The 17,354-nt window shown below is 44.9% G+C and overlaps 1 protein-coding gene across 1 annotated transcript; it reads left to right on the top strand.

The window, feature by feature from the left end:
- Window positions 1–343: 343 nt before the first annotated feature.
- On the top strand, window positions 344–15,500 carry plp1a (proteolipid protein 1a; the record flags this gene model as incomplete). Its single annotated transcript, XM_084331984.1, has 7 exons — window positions 344–347; window positions 4,969–5,155; window positions 9,717–9,873; window positions 11,197–11,365; window positions 12,787–12,860; window positions 13,382–13,447; window positions 14,297–15,500. The coding sequence occupies 7 exons, from the start codon at window positions 344–346 to the stop codon at window positions 14,375–14,377; spliced, it is 738 nt and encodes a 245-aa protein (XP_084188110.1). The 3' UTR covers window positions 14,378–15,500.
- Window positions 15,501–17,354: the final 1,854 nt, after the last annotated feature.

Genomic DNA, 17,354 nt, shown 5'->3' with positions numbered 1-17,354 from the left:
TTGACCTCCTCATTATTCTCCGACCTGAACCCGGTCCCGTTAGTTCATTGAAAAGCGACATTTGTTTCTTTAAAAGATTCGACTTGCAAAACCATCAGCGGCTCTGTTCATTGTTGTGGGAACAGAGACGGAGTTGAGATTGATATACGTGACGTGGGCCGAAGACAAGTTGCGCATATATTATCGAGTAGGGTATATCTGCAGAGCCGCAAGCCCAACGTCTGGGCGGGGCTTCGGGCCCAGACGTTGGGCTTGCGGCTCTGCAGATATACCCTATTGATATTATCAGCGGACAGCTGCGGTGTGTGAGCCAGCAGGTCTTGAATCATACATCCTTCCAGACATGGGTAAGTAACACCATCCGATCTACCTTTAATTTAATTATGTATATTTAACTCCATACTTTCATATAATATGCACGTGGATAGTAGGGTTAAGGGGGCTATTAATAGGCGAGGGAATAAGAAGTTATTAATACGTTTCTGACTTGGAGCTTGCCTTGGAGGTCGGCTACTCACCGACCGATGCTCCTGAGTGGTGAATGATAATAAATTATGAGATTTATTTCATGCGTGAGGTGACGGCAGGGGCTTCTTTCAGATTATAGCCCTTGTCGCATTTGCTTTCAGTCGCAATCTCTCTCAATTTTCAAAGGGCCCTGCGTGAAGCCAGGCTATGAATTTGTTCCGAAAACTAGGCCTGCACGTTTTCATTTGAGACTTGGGTTTTTTTGGAGAAAAATAGTGCTTCACCTGCTTTCTTTAGCTGTGATGTCATTACGTGGGGTTAATTAAAGGAAGCCTATTGTTTCCACTAAAACTATATTCTATCAACTATATATTTCAATATATTCACGTTTGAATAATTGTTGGATAATGTACAATTGTGCATATAACTTATATATATATATATGATATAAGACACTTTTTGTTTATAAATCCTTTGGTCGTCTTTTACCTCTTATATTGTCAAATAATTTTTTATTATTAATGCCGAATCCCAAATGGACAATATGGGCCAATTTGCTAAAGAAAAATTGTTTCTTTTATTTGCAAAACAGATTTCCATTCTGGAGTGTGATTATGCAATCTGGATGACATACTGATTACACATTGTGTGTACACACACACACACACACACACACACACACACACACACACACACACACATCCATACCCTGAGGCCAGTCCACTCAAACAGCTACCCGTCTACCCCTCCTGCCATCTGTGCTAACTGTAATGGTACCAGCCACAGACTGTGTGTGTGTGTGTGTGGGGGGGTGTGGGCACACACAGTTACATTGTTTGTTTACAATTCTGCTTTCCCTACTTCCACCATATAGCCAGCTCCTACTGTCACATTCTTGTTCACAGTGGCTCCCCAAAAGGAAGTGTGTGTGTGTATGTGCACATTAATATGTGAGTGCATTTGCGTCGTTGGGCATAGAGAGGTGCATCTGGCCTTTGTTTGCTTGACATTGGTGGTCCTTGTGTCCCCATGATGGTGCGGGACAAAGACTGTTGTCTCCGCGCTCACAAAAGCAGAACTCTCTTACTCCATCTCCTCCTCCGTCCTCCTCCCTTCTCCTCCCCCTCTCCACGCGGGGGGGGGGGGGGGTGAATGGCGGCTGGGGTCAGAGGCAGACGCATCCCTGTGCCCTTGGCCCTAAGCTGGCATCCATTCAAACAGCACATGACTTGTGAGGGGAGACTGGGCCGCGTGAATATTTTAGGCAACCAACTTGTGTAAAGCGTTTCTCTGATTGGCCAATACGCCCATGTGACCACGGCAGCGCGAGAGAGCGGCAGCGCGGAAATAGGCTGTCTATTGCCATTCTCTAAGTCAAACTCTAACCTTAACCAGCTCCTTAACAGCGCCTAAACTTAACCCTTCTAACCTTAAGCAACTCCGAAACAATGCCTAACCTTAACCAACTCCGAAACAATGCCTAACCTTAACCGGCTAAATAAAACGGCGAAAGAATGCGAATGCACGTTAAAAAAAAAAAATAAAAAAAAAAAATTGAAGGGAATCGAACTCGCCAGCAACGAGCCGTAGGATCCACAGCCATGCAGTCTTGCCAATTGAGCTATTTCTGGATACTGAATAAGGGGCGGTTACTGGCATATAATGAGCTCCGCTCTGCCGCAGTTGGGCGTGGTTAGACACAAGTTGGTTGCCTTTAATATTTAGGCGACTGGGCCAGCTATTCCAGCTCCAAGCGAGCCGAGCAGCCCTACTACTGCTGCCTCCAGCAGCACTGGGAAGCCAGGCCGATCTTGCTTAAAAATGTGTAAATAAAGTACATGTTTTACATGCATATCGAAAAATGTACAATTTGTGTACGTATTACAAATGAATGCATAATCTGTATTACTTATTCGAAAATGTAAACGTTTTCAAGTGACTAGCTGCTGGGGATCAATCCCAAGTGCCTTTACCTCGAAATGACTTGAGACACACTTTTCTGAATGCCTTGTCCAAACCCTAACCTTAAAGGAACACGCCGACATTTTGGGAAATTAGCTGATCGTCTTCTCCAGAGAGAGAGACAAGAAGATGGATACCAGTTTCCTTCTCTGTGCGTTCAGTAGAAAGCTATCTGGCTGCACGTTAGCCTAGCTTAGCACAATGAATGGAAAACGGACTGTGCCGGTGTTCTGCCAAATTCTACTGCACACCAGAATTCTGCTGCCAGCGCTCCTGTGCACGCATGCGCATGACCCACAATCGTTCACTCAACAATATTCGGCCACCTTGCTGACGAACGTCTTGTTGATATCTTAATATCTTAAACATATCTTTTTCATTGCACCTCTTGAACTGTATAAGCATGTAAATATTTGCATGTAATTGGCTTTGCAGCAGAATATATAAATGTCGGTACACCTGGGCGGCTACGTGGCGTAGTGGGCAAGGCGCTCGCCACAAATGCGGAGACGCTGGGCTTGCCTGTTCGAGCCCAGCTCTCCACATTGTTTTCAGTTTAGCTGGTCGTCCGTACTAATACACATTGGCCGTATTAGGGGATGGGAAACTGATGGGTGGGCATCGGGCGTTGTGGACAGCGACTCCTACAGGTCGGTTGGTGCGCCTGCGCAGTAGAATCAGGAAGTGTCGGGGGCAGCGTGAGCCTCCCACGCGTTACTCCTCGCCACTGAGAGATCGAGCTGCGCAGGTGAAAAGATGCGACTGCTGTTACCTCAAGTACCGGAGGGGACTTGTGCTATGTATGACTTAGTCCACATTGCAGCCGGCTTGTGGGAGGCAAGAAACAGCGTCCGTGACAGGGGAGGGTTGAATTGGATGATACGAAATTGGGATGGGAGAAAAATATAGAAAATGGGAGAAAAAGTGGATAAAATTTTTTTTTCGGTACACCTGTTGGAGTTCGGAGTGAACTATAGGGTGACGACACCCAACTGTCAAAAGATATAGGCGATTCGCGCTACGGCAGCAGTTTTCGAGGAAGCAGTAGAATTTGGCAGAACACCAGTTAGCCTAGGCATTGTCCAACTAACGCCTCTCCCGAAGGCTAACCGGCACTGTCCGCTTCCATTCATTGTGCTAAGCTAGGCTAACATGCAGCCAGATAGCTTTCTACTGAACGCACAGAGAGGAAACTGGTATCTATCTTCTTGTCTCTCTCTCTGGAGAAGACGGTAAGCTAATTTCCCAAAATGTTGGAGTGTTCCTTTAACCTTAACCCTAACCATAACCGTTAAGCAAGCCTTAAAACTATCCTTAACTATAACCTTAATCATAGTATGGGTGTGTGTAGGTAATGTAGTGTACTAGTGGTGAGACCACTTCTCTACTACTGCAATGATTGTTGGTTTAACTCCCGGTCATTGCATATTTTTTTTTTTATTATTATAATTTTTTACTTTTGCAGATACAATACGTAAAAATATGACTTATGGCTGTAGTTTTTTCCTGTGGTCGATCAGTACTTTATTCATGTTTTCTGATGAGGAATCGTATAGTTCCAAAAGTAGTTCCTTGCTGCCATTTGCCTCGTTGTACTTTTTTGTTTCACATCAACTGTGTTCATACAACATCCATGTTCATATGCACTGCAGGGATAGTGATTATTTACCTTCTGTATGCAATGTTGAACACTCCAATGCAGAGAGTAGGGATGCCCCAACAGAGCTTCTGTTGGACCTGACTGACGTCCCTATAGTCCCTGGGGGAAGTGTTGTGGAAAATGTGTATAACGGGGGGGAGGTAGGAAAGGGTTAATATCGGATGAGCCTTGAGGGGTGAGGAATGTGTGTTTTGGGGATAAGTTCAAACTTCCAAGGCCTGTTGGTTTGCCCGGAAAGGGTAAACAACCAGGGGAGGACAGGTGGTCAGATAAGGGTCGGCAGGACCTCGATGATTCCGGGAAAGGGAGATGTGTGGAAAACATCATCATATCTGCCATGTCGGGGCGGGGCTGGGGAAGGTATTATCTCGGGGCACGTAGAGTTGGGGAGGCAGAGTGTTATTTTCCGCTGTGGTGACCGTCTGGTAATCCGGCATAGACTACCTTCTTTCAACCTCTTCTGTTAAACTTCTTTTCTTGAATAAATTACACACCTGTTAAAATTGGAAACAACGTCTCCTGCTGTGTCAAAAACAACCGAGCCACAACAGAAGTTCCTGCACTCTAAATGGGGCTAGATTTGATGTCAACTTGTCAATAATAGGTTCCCATGGTCATAATCGAATACGATTTTAATGTATTTATTTGGGGGGGGGGGGGGGGCAGGAACATCTCTACCTTTTGATCTGTAAGAAACACTCGAGACGTACTTTGGCGCGATTGCATTAATCTTACAGAATGACAATAAATGCTGGAACATGACTTCGCAGGTATATGATGTCAACATGTTAACAAGATCTGATCACCCCATTATAGTCGACTTAAGAACCGGTCTGGTCGAGGACATCATGCCTTCCTAACTGCGCCGTGTGTCACAGGTTGCTCTGACTGCTGTGTGCGCTGCCTCCGCGGGGTGCCCTACTGCTCCCTGGCGGCCACGCTCCTCTGTTTCTCTGGCATCGCCCTCTTCTGCGGCTGCGGCCACCAGGCACTCACCGAGACGGAGAGGCTCATCGAGGCCTACTTTGCCCGCAACCTGCAGGACTACATGACCCTAGCCTACATGTAAGTGGTCGTGCCTTGGATACAGTGTCATTACTGGGCTGTAGTACCTGGAAGAGTCCTCTTTTTTACCTGATTGATTGATTGAACATTTTATTAACAGATTGCAGAATGGGTACAATACAGTACGGCTCAATACACACAATTGTTAACTCTTTCAGTGCCACGCCTGGTTTTCCGTTTTACCGCTTGAATGCCACCATCGGCGCCAATGTTAACGTTAATATCGCCTAATCTATGTTTTAAATTATGGCTATGTGTCTAATCTGCCCATCGCATTATCAAAGACTATTTTCCAGTCAGTGCTGTGAAGGCAGATTGTTTTTTTATCGCGTCGTTTCCGTTTCAGAGCAGTTAGAAAAGCCCCCGTTTTGATATAAAAAACAGCTCATTCTGGAGCATTCTATGAAAATCGTCTTTTAGTGGAATATTCCACAACGTTGATATTCGTCGGCCTTTTTATGAATCGTTTTCAAATAAACGCTAGATGATCAATATTATACGTGCATGCAAGCACATTACGGCCGCGCACTGATAATCGCTCCGTTGATTTCCTCACAGACTTTTACAGTGAAACCGAAAGAAGACATTTCACAAAACAGCTTATAACTTCATCAAACTTACTCCGATTATCCTACCACTGATAACATAGAGTCCTTACCTGACATCAGATGGTATCCAACTGGTATATTCCAATTCCTGATCACCATTCGAAAAAATCGATACGTGTATGGATCCAACGCGACACTGTAGATCTCCATGATCCGCGGGGATCTGAGGCTCCAGAATGAACTGTGGTAACCCCGGCTGGATCAGTGAACTGGAAAATGTGGAGTACCGGATTTTTTTCCCCATTCATTTTCATTGAGTCCATTCCAAAATCACTTATGTCATCTGGGAGACGACAGGGGGCGCTTTTTTCCACAGTGATCACCGGCGCAGCTCGGCTATACTCGGGTAGGCTCGGGTGATGCAATAATTTTTCATATCGCAAAAAAATAATAATAATAATAATTCCGAGAAATCTCGTGAGTGGCACGCAACCACCTATAAAAAAAAAACGAGTGGCACTGAAAGAGTTAAGGGGATGCAGACCAGAGAAAGACTTTCGTCTTGTTTACATCAGGGTCCCCCATTTTCAATTCATCATAACATATATGACACGCATGACATACAGATAGACAGTACTGCTACATCTATACATTGATGACATACCAGATTTACAAATACAGTACTGTTGGTGATACAAAAAGCGTCTAAAAAAAAAAGAGAGTATATACATTTGACGTAGAAACTGTACACCTCACTCTTGAAGGTACCCCCTCCCTGTAACTTGTAATCTCTTGTTATCGGTTCTATCATGGGTTCTTCATAACCACTACAAGTCAGATTGAAAAGTGTGATGACTTGAGACTCGACGTATTGGAAATTACTTAGATTTGGACTAAGTCCCAGTGGTGACAAGCTGTTAAAAAGGGCTTTAGTTTTTCAGAACAAAACACAACAATGTTTTTCCTCATCTCTTCAGGTCTACCATATATAAAATGATTCTTGTATACAAATATTTTACTGCAAAAGTGTTTCAATTGCTAGATATTGTTATACACCCCAAAACAAAGAGAGAGCTCAAATAAAGCCTGGTCGTATGGGAATTGAGGCATATGAACTTGTCTAGAATAATAATACAGGCTCTGAGAGCCTTCAAACTTGACATGCTACTAGTCAGGATATTCCTCTTCCTGGCAAAATGATGATGGATGTAGGGAATATAGACTCATGAACACATACAGTACCTAAACTAAGCTGAAATAAAAATTAAAAAAAAGTTTTAATATCTATGCAGAATGTACTCATTTACTTTGTAGTAACTCTGCCACGGATTGTCATAGAAACGCCAACGGGGGCTTGTTGGAAAGGTGTGGCTGCGATGAGTCGTACAATGTCACTTGTGTGTAGATGTAACATGCAGAGTCATGTATGAGGTGTCCCAGACCAGAGAAAATGAAACACTGACAAGTGGCGGCTCCAATCTAACACCGCCCAGCATCTGGGGTGAGAGGAATACTGACCAATTCAACTTGAGTAAAAGTAAAACTACAGGGAGAATTCACATGTTCCCATCTTGCTTTGTCGTGGACATTCTGTGTACCGTACGCGCTCGCCCTGTAGGAATGGGGACATGCACTAATCATCACCTACAACAAGCACTCAGCCCTTCACCTGCTATAATAGGCGGCAATCCCTCCCCATCCCTTTTCACAAATTGGTTTGCACTTGATTGAATTCTTCTTAACTTCAATGGAGACATTAAACATAATTAAGAGCGATGCACTGTGGAGAGATGTCCCAATGGCTCTTTTCAGGTCCAAAGGCCCTTCCCGTAAATGTGCTTCTTGTCTTGACGGTCCTGAATCCGCTGCCTGGAGTGCTTAGGTGAGCCCCCTCCCCCACGCTGATCAGGGCTGCGTTGGCGTTGAATGGAATTCCCCTTCCAGTGCCCTCGCTCTGAGCCTGATGGTATGGTGGTGGGTGACTCTTATCAGAAAGCTCTGCCCCCCCCCCCTGTCCCCCCTATATTGACACAGCCCGCAAAGACCGGCCAGGATAAAGGTGCCCACCTGTTAGTGCCCACCTGTCGCGCACACACAGATGGAGGGCTGAATGTCTACTTGTGTAGTGGCCGTATTATCCTGCTCCTGGAGAAGTCTCTTATCTGCCCTTCTGTGTCCTAATGCGGGTTTGACATTCAGACCTGGAAGCGGCAGCCCAAGAAACGGCTGCACCAGCAGGTTTGCCGACGAGTCGTATGCCAACGCAGCAGCTGCTAACGCCATAGATCTGCTGTCCTCTGCCCTGTCGTCGTCGTCAACGGGGAGCTCTGGGGATGCTGGAGACATTCTGGCCAAGACGTCTCTGGTGCAATTCTCCTCCCGACCCAGATGCCGACGGTAGCCACTGGTAGAGTCATGGCGTGGTCCATGATGACCTAGTGTGTCACCCTTGGCTGTCGCAGACCACCCTGATTGAGGCACAGAAGACTAGGCTCCGTAAGCTCTCTTCAGGTGCTGCTTTTGATGAGGTGGCAGTGGCTATTGAAACTCGCAAATACAAATCCCACCATTTGTCCCTTACTGTTAGCAGTGCTTCTGAGGTGGTTGTGGCCTAGACCAGGTCCTTCATCCTGGCCAAAGGTAATTACACTGGCAAAACATTCAGCCTCAGGTGTCACTCGGGCACGCCAAGTCACGTTGGCCCGGTCGCCTTGAAAGAGGAGCGGCCCCACCCCTCTTCCCAAGATGAGGGCTTCAGAGACCTCCATAATGTCCCCGCCAGCCGGCTGGGTTCCCTCAACCAGTCTGGTGATGATGTCACACATTCACCCCTGACACGGTTCTTATCCACGTCTCCAGAAAAGGGTCGATCTGAGTTCCCCTGTGCCTCCTCCCAGAAGGTGCGTTGTCCTCCCCATTACATAGAGGCCTCCCATGGGTCGGACCAGTTCAGTCCAGGCAGACGGTGGTACTGTAGAGGCCCGGGTGGCCCATTCGATGTTTTAACACATTGTAGCTCGCCTTCGGAACATTACACAGCATGGCGAGATCTATGCAGCCCAGCGCCGTGGTTGAGACGCAACGCTGAGGGTGGGTCACACGTTGCTATTGGAGAGCCCTTACTTCAATGGGAGTAAAACGGGACTTATCAGACCAGACCAAGACGGCTGCCTCGTCGCCGGCCAAGATACAGGAGCCGTTATCAAAGAAGGTCATCGCAGACCTTTCAGGATAGCACAGGAGAGGATGAAGTGCGTATGCTCCCAAACAAGAGGGATGAGACGGATCTTGAACCTGCACTCGCCCAATCAGCGGATTGCAGCGAGGGAATTCCCAATGCCCCACCGTGGAGAAGCTGCTGCACTCCGTCATGGATGATCATGTGGATGAGTGACGCGAGTGCGTTGCAGTAGATTGCAATGTTAATGAACGGACGATAACAGAAATGACACTTTTCTCCTACATTGATAATGGTATGAGATTTGATAAATTGATAAAGGCAATTTTAAGAATTTGACATCAATATATGATTGTAAATTCAATGTCAATACCTTGGCAGGATTACGACACCAACACGTTTAGTTTGCCAGAGCCTGAATCTCTAACACTATTATTTTCAATTCTGTAATAATGATTTGGCCAAAAAAGAAACTGAAGTGGATGTAAATATGTCACTAAAGGTATCTTATTTCTATTTCAATTACAACCTGAACAGAGGCCTTGCATGGAATCTTTGTGTAGTTCTCTGTCTTCCAACATGGCCGCCTGTAACTGTTTTGTACATGGGTAATGGGACACACGATGGTTGCTGCCATGTGCTAACATTTGGTGTCTTATTACCGGATCTTGTAAACGAGTCACAGTAGAACAATAATATCATGTTTCCCCCCCAATGTTTTACCTACTCTACCCCTGCACTGAAATCAAGGTTGACTCGGTTACACCTCCGTTTTATAACCTTGATGGATTTAAAACCATACAGGATTTCTTCTTCCTCCTCCTTCTTCTTCCAGTATCCAGTACTTCCAGTATTTCATCTATGGCCTGGCTTCCTTCTTCTTCCTCTACTGCATTGTGCTGCTGGCGGAGGGCTTCTACACCACCAGCGCCACCAAGCAGACCTTCGGAGAGTTCAGGAGCACCTTGTGTGGCCGCTGCATGAGCTCCACGGTGAGGGGGAGCGGGAGGGGCTGAGAGATGTGTTTAGAGGGGTCAGTAGTACATGTGCCACTTATATGGCAACACGCTGAGCGGAAACATTCAGACCACTGTTAACGGTACACTATGAAACGTTTGCAGGGCTTGCAATCTGTTCTCAAAAATATATTTACAATTATCTATACATGTAATTCTTAGGAATATTCTTATCTTGTGTCATTTAATAAGGGCGGTCAGTGGCTCCGGAGGTAGAGCGGTCGTCTGGTAATCCGGCTCCTCCTGGGCAGCGTGTCGAAGTGTCCTTGAGCAAGACACTTGACCCCCTATTTGCTCACGATGAGCCAGGTTGGCACCTTGCGTGGTCGCCTCCGCCGATCGGTGTTGTGAATGTGTGAGTGAACGGGTGAATGAGAGGCATGATGAGTTGTAAAGCGCTTTGGATAAAAGCGCTATATACAGTAAATGCAGTCGATAATAATCTAAACAAAACATTTTCGGGGGCTCTGAAGGTAAGCCTAGATAGTTCTAGGATAGTGAAATAGATTTGTAACCAAAACTGCCTTAACCATGGTAAACAAGAGCTGTCGAGCTTCAAACGGCACTCCGGGGACTCACCCCCCCCCCCCCCCCCCCCCCCCAAGGACAGTTGTTTATTCAGTTATGAAAATGTACTATAAACATCCCTGACTTTCAAACGTCCCTCTCCCAGACATGGTGCGCCTTTTGTCTTTTTTAAGACCAGAGATGTGGGTGTTTTTTTAAGCAGTTGAGAGTGATGGTTCTATTTGGCACGGGAGAAGGATGTGTGAGAAAAGGTGAGGTCGGATGAAGCTTTTAGCCAGTGAGATAATGAAGACGAGCTGCTCGCCAAGGAAAGGTTAGGAGAAGGAGAATCCTGGACTCGTCGGGTGTGTGAGTGAATGTTAAACTGATCCTGTATCAGTCGGAGGGTTCTCTGATCATGTTGGTTCCCTTTCCCCTGTGGTCAGTTCATAGTGGTGACGTACATAAGATAAGATAAGATGATCCTTTATTGATCCCCTGGCCTTGGGTAAATTCGTCTCTAGTGAGTCTCTAGTGCAAATAATCAAGATAGTCGGTACGGTGATGTGAGTCTCTAGTTCTCAAGTCCCGAGTTGTGACAGTGATGGCTCTGGCAGCAGAGCTGGATGCCCAAGCCCTTTGTTGTAGAGCCTGATGGCTGCCGGTATAAAGGACCGGCCCAGGCGGTTTGTGGTGTGTCGGGGGGGGGGGGTGAGTCTTAGGCTGAACATGCTAGCCGTGTTGTGGCTATTGGTGATCTGATCATGTTGATTCCTCTTCCCCCGTGGTCAGTTCATAGTGGTGACGTACGTGCTCGCCGTGTTGTGGCTCTTGGTGTTCGCCCTCTCTGCCCTGCCGGTGTACTTCTTCTACAACATGGACGCCACCTGCCACACCATCGACGTTCTGACGGAGACGCCCGCCAGTATCAACCAGCTCTGTGTCGATGCCCGGCAATACGGTGAGGAGCAACCCACTTGCATGCTTGTCTGTGTGGAGAAAACGACATTGGTCCTCATTCTCGAACGGACAGACGCAAAAGTTACCACGGAATTCCTTCGTAACTCTTATTTACGTACTTATTCGGCATTCTCGACCGGCTTTGTGTTGAACATTTGTTGTTGTGTTTTCAACAACTTTCTCTGGGACAAGTCATTGAGGATTGCCGATACTACAGACATCTGTGGAATTAAATTATTATAATGATGATAAATACGACAATATTTGTATCCTTAACAAATACATTTAGCATTTATAGTCCTGACTCAATGAGGCATCATGAGCATTACACACACACAGACACTGCAAACTAAATAAATAAGAACTAAACCGATCGCCGCAGATATAGCTACTGTATAGTGGAATATACTGTATTAATATGCCATATACTGTCTTCTCTATAATATTATTTATTGTTAGTTTGATTTATTCCTATTACTAGAACTAAATACATGCGTGGATAAACGGCTTAGTGAGGCAGACTCGGTGCACACACACACACATACTGTATACGTGTAAAATTAATCGTTCCAGCAAAGTAGGCTTCTATTATTCTAATGACTTATTTTATTAGGTATTATAGTAGTAAGTCCTAATGTAGAACATGACATAATGTTAGCATGACATCTCATTTAGTAATGTCAATACTGAACGACTGCGCAATTGGCTCTTGACAAGCGTGTATTGTACAGTACTTGTGCTCTATAATGACAATACATTTTAATCTAATCTCATTTTGTGATCGGTCTCAAATCGCTTCCTGTTGAATGGATCAGCATGGTGCAGATGCAATGCCGACCCTTTCGCTGTTTTGCACACGGCCCTCAATGTTTTGCACATGCCTCCTTCGCCTTATAAGGAGCTGGCGGGGCGTGTCTGTATGCAAATTCTGGTGTACGAGAACGCGCTTTGCAGTTTAAGAATGAGTGACTTATTTCATTCATGGGAACCCAGCTGCAAAGATTTTAGCCACTTAAGGAGACCGTTTCACACGTAGGATGAAATTTGTTAGGATTTTTGTAAATTTGTTAGTAACATTTTATTACCAAGATATTTACAAAGGTACTTATGAACATGTTGGAGAATGAGGACCATTCTCTATGTTCCCACGTCGCTGCCTTCTCATATTTAACCCCTATGGGCTGTATGGTCTCACACATGAGATTGGAATTTTGAGAACATTCTAATGACTGTCTAATGCCAACTGGTTGAAGTTACACAGTGGCACATTTCAGAATTGTAAGACAGAAGCCTGAGACAACAATTGCATCTTTTTTGGAATGTTTGTATGATTAATGTATACCGCTTGTCTTGTCACCAATTGATGAAAAGACGGGAACCTTTTTTTTTGTTTTTTATTAAAATAAAAATTCTATTTGACAGGGCTACTGCCGTGGAATGCAGTTCCAGGCAAAGCTTGTGGCACGACTCTCTCCAACGTCTGCAAGACCAGAGAGGTGAGAACCGGAAGGGAGATTCTGTTGTCGGTCCACATACTCGGGGTTCGCACAAGGTCATTGATGTGCTTAAAGTGCTTGATTTTTGTCAAAAAAAAGTCAAGGCCTGGAATTCCTTGAAAAAAAAAGTGTTTAAAAAAAGTCCTTGAAATTCAAATCAAGCATTCGCATTCAAAGTTTTGTTCATACATGATCAAATAATTCTGAATCAAGAAATATAATTGTTTTTATCTAAAGTGTAACTAATTGTCGGAAATTGGTTTTAAGCCATAAATATTGGATCAGATTTTCTTTCAATAAAAAAAACGGCATTTAAAAGTGAATTGTATCCTTTTTTTAAATGCCCTTTAAAAATTGAAGATAATGCTTGGAAAAGTACTTCAAAGTCCTTGAATTTCATTTTGCAATGTCTGTGGGAACCCTCCATACTATACCGTACAACGTGCCAGACATGGAAAATGCATGTGATATTGTGATTGGTTTTTGACGTCACTGGGCTCTCTTTATTCCTTCCCCTCCAGTACCAGCTGACCTACGACCTCTACATCGCTGCCTTCGCCGGCGCTGGCATCACTCTCTTGGCTCTGGTGAGTGGTTGCGTACTCGGCCGGGGCCAGTTTGGCTGCGTCCCCACACACTGGGGTACAATGGTGCGGTGACCGCAATGTGACTGTGTGACGCCCAAAGTGTAGGCGGCGAGGCATGTCAGCCCTCCATGACTGATGAGTTTGGTACTATCGCTCTCTGTTCCCCGTCTCTCAGCTGATGCAGGAGTCATAATAACGGCGTAACGTCTGGTGGTTTTCCAGCCCGAGCGAACATTGTGGGAATCGAATCTGCATGCTCCATTAGGGAAGATTGTCTTTTTCTTTTTTAGTTTAGTTCATTTGACAATTATTCAAATACAGTACAATGTACAACCAGTCACATGGCACAAAGAAGTCACAGACTTATTTCCATTGTGGTCCTTGGTCTCAGCAGCACATAGTATTTACTAAAACTGTCTTATCATCAGCCTACAGTATATTGCTAAAAGTGAAATACAACATTATTAATAAAATATGTACAAAATGTACTGATCTCATACACCAAAGCCTCCCTCCACTGTCCATCTCCTGCGTTACTCTGGGACATTTTCTAGGAGCCATTTCCTAACGTTCATCTTGAAACTATACAGGTTCAAGCCCTGTTTGATGGTCAAAGGCAACTCATTCCACTCCTGTGCTCCCGTGTGAGCAAATGGGCACTGTCCCATCTTTGTTCTGCACCTTGGCAGGATGCGGGTTTGGAAAGAATCTTGAATATTTTTTTCTCATTCTTCTGGGGCATAATGAGGATGTTATGGGTGTGTATGACTGGATGAATCTCCTATTGAGTCATGTCTTTTTTTCCTCTTCTTGCTCTCTTGTCTCTCCCTTCTTTCTCTCTCGATATAGCTCACCTATATTGTGTCCACCACCTATAACTTTGCGGTGCTACGGTATCTGGGAAGGAAAGGCATAGGTGCGAGGTGTTAGGCTCACTCACCTGCTCCGTGTCTGGGACCCAGAGGGACAACACGGCAAGGCCCCACAACTGCCTTTCTTCCACCATGTGGTGTTTGGACTGTGCCCCCACCCCCTCCACTACCACCAGCATGTCCTTGTATTATCTTAAGCACTATGGGTGTTTTTTCTTTGGAAGGATATTGTTTAATTACCCAGACTACTGGATCTAGTTTTTTTCTTCTTTTTTCTGAAATGATCTGCTGCTTTGACTGTTTTTTTTATTATCATTTCAACGTTATTGTTAGCTTTTGTCCATTTCCATCAGGTCACCAAAAATGCTTGTGAATATTCACTTGTTGCTCTTTATTTGTCGAGGTTAGGGTGTAAAATATTGTATCCTCTTAACCGAAAAACACTAATTACACTAATTACACAAACCTAACAAAGTAGTATTAGGCGAGGAGTATCGCAATCGGTTTGTTTTGCAATGCACGCGCGGCTAGAGGGGAGTAGCGATTTTATCGGTTGCCGTGGTCCAGATCCAGATCCTTCACATCTGGTCGCCATGGTGGCAGACAAGCGTGCATTTGCAGTCTCATTCTGACCTCAGGACTTTTTCTCACGGGCACGAGAAAAGCCTCAACAATGGCTTCAGGCCTGCTTTGAAAACCGGCCTATCAGGAGCCGGTCCTGGGGGTGGGGCACCTGCACCGGGGGTCTCTGCCAGGGGTCATATTACATGTCAAGGGAGAGGGTCCCCTGGACAAAGACTTCTCAAAGGCCTGAATACAGCCTCTCTGTGACATACCCCCCACCCCCCAACACGTACGCCAAAGTGAAAGTGATGGATTCAGAGCAGAGTGAACTAAAGGAATTGTTTGAATGGTTTATCTCTTGATAAAGGGACGTGTATAGTTGTTTAGTTAGTTTATACTGATCTAGAAGGGTCAGAAATTGTTTCTCTCATAATTTAGAGGGAAAAGTACCATAGTACTTATCTAGCTGCCTCATACGGTTTTAGACATAAAGCATATTGTTGAGGCGTGACTCCCCCTGCTGTTAACGCATGGCTGAGGTTATAGAGATGGGACAGTTTTGTTTTGTCTCAAATTCCCTAGGAAATATTTGTAGTTATTGTATAACACATTTTTAATCTTTTATTATTTTACTTACTGTAGATAAACACATTACTGACTATTTACACTTTGGATATGACTAATAAGATGAGTTTTTTTTTTTTTTTTTTTTTTGTGCTTTATTCCAGCAGCAAGGGTTTGGTTTTGTGAATTGGTGGCTGGCATTTTGTTAAATGTTTTATGCTATTTGGTAATATTTGATAATAAAAGTTGTTTTTTTCAATATTTGTGCAATCCCCCTTCAAAGACTTGTGGTTCTCTGGAATGAAATGTCTGGTTTCGCGGCATGGCGTTCACTGGTTAGGCACCCTGTTGCTTGACGCAGCAGTGGCTCGGGAGGTAGAGCAGTCGTCTGGTAATCCGGAGGTTCCCGGTTCGATTCCCGCTCCTCCCGGGCAGCGTGTGTCGAAGTGTCCTTGAGCAAGACACTTAACCCCTAACTGCTCCCGATGAGCGGGTTGGCACCTTGCATGGTTGCCTCTGCCGTCTGTGTGAGTGAATGGGTAAATTGTGAGGAACAAATTGTAAAGCACTTTGGATAAAAGCGCTATATAAATGCACCAGCTTTAGCAGGTTATTTACCATTTGACCCCGGTGCCATATCGAGGGGCCTAGTAGTTTGGTATCTTCTTCTTCTCTCGCCTCCAGGTGTACGTTTTTTACCACCTGGCCGCGAACCGAGTGTACCTGAAGGAACGGAGAGGGAAGGAGAGGGAGCAACGGAAGAACTATGACCTGTACGAGGGGCTGCTCAGAGACCGGGGAGGGACACCGTGTTCTCCGTACTCTGCACACGTATCCGACGGCTCCCCGGTCCTCCCAAGATCCCCGTCGGGATGGAATCTCTCCGAGATGAAGGACATTTTCTAATGTGCACCAACTTATTTGTATACTTTGAAGCTTTGCAGCCACGATTTGCTTCGCTATTTAGTTTAAACTTTTTTGACTCGAAAAGCTATTTTGTGTTTAGCCGTGAGGTTGTTTAAGATGATAGCAAGGTGGCTGGGAACCTTCGTCGCTGTAAAGTTCTTTGAACGGAACCATTAACGGATTTATGAATACGGCGAATATTTACTTTCATGTTTTGTCCTGTAAAAGATGTGTTCAGTTAGTATTTATTTGAAAACATCATAAAGAATGCACCCATCTTTTGTCTGCACACAGCAGACGGTAAGAATTTGTCATCGCTCTCTCCGAAGAGAAAAATGCCAACCATATTCCTCAAATAAATACGCAGTGCTTGATGAGTATCCTTTTTCACAAAGTGAAAATATGAAGCATCTTTCAAAGTCGCAGAAATGGAAGCAAAAAAACCAAACACTCGAGACTGTTTCTCCATTTTGGATATGTGCACGTTTTATTTGTAGTACAGTATTGGATAGTATTCGCCACTACACCGTGGTCTAAACAAAACCAGTCTCATCCCCTAGTAGTGCAAATACACGAGTAGGGTGAAACTGCAGTGCCGCAGCCCCATACATAGGTCCTATTTTCCGTATGTTATTTTCCTAACTAAATATTTGTCTTAAACTGAATATCAATTGGATTAGGAGTAACCAAATAAAGCATTCAATGCAACCAATTGTCTATTAGACTAGATTTTTTTTTATCTTAAACTGAATATCAATTGGATTACCAGCCCTGACTGTTACTCTAAACGTAACCTCTTCTGGATGAGGGCCTAAACTTAACCCTTAGATTAGAATTACTTTACTTTGTTTCTCGCATGCGCAGTAGTGCACCGTACAGTACAGGCCCCCAACGCACAGTACAGGCCCCTCCTATGTATGGGGCTGCGGCACTGCAGTTTTATGCTATTGAAGGGAAGTTCCACGTTGCCCCGGTCATCGGGAGATGCAGCCCACGTTTCC

This window comes from Notolepis coatsorum (genome assembly GCF_963971535.1).
Source record: "Notolepis coatsorum genome assembly, chromosome: 16".
NCBI lineage: Eukaryota > Metazoa > Chordata > Actinopteri > Aulopiformes > Paralepididae > Notolepis > Notolepis coatsorum.
This window is presented reverse-complemented; position numbering and strand designations above follow the sequence as displayed.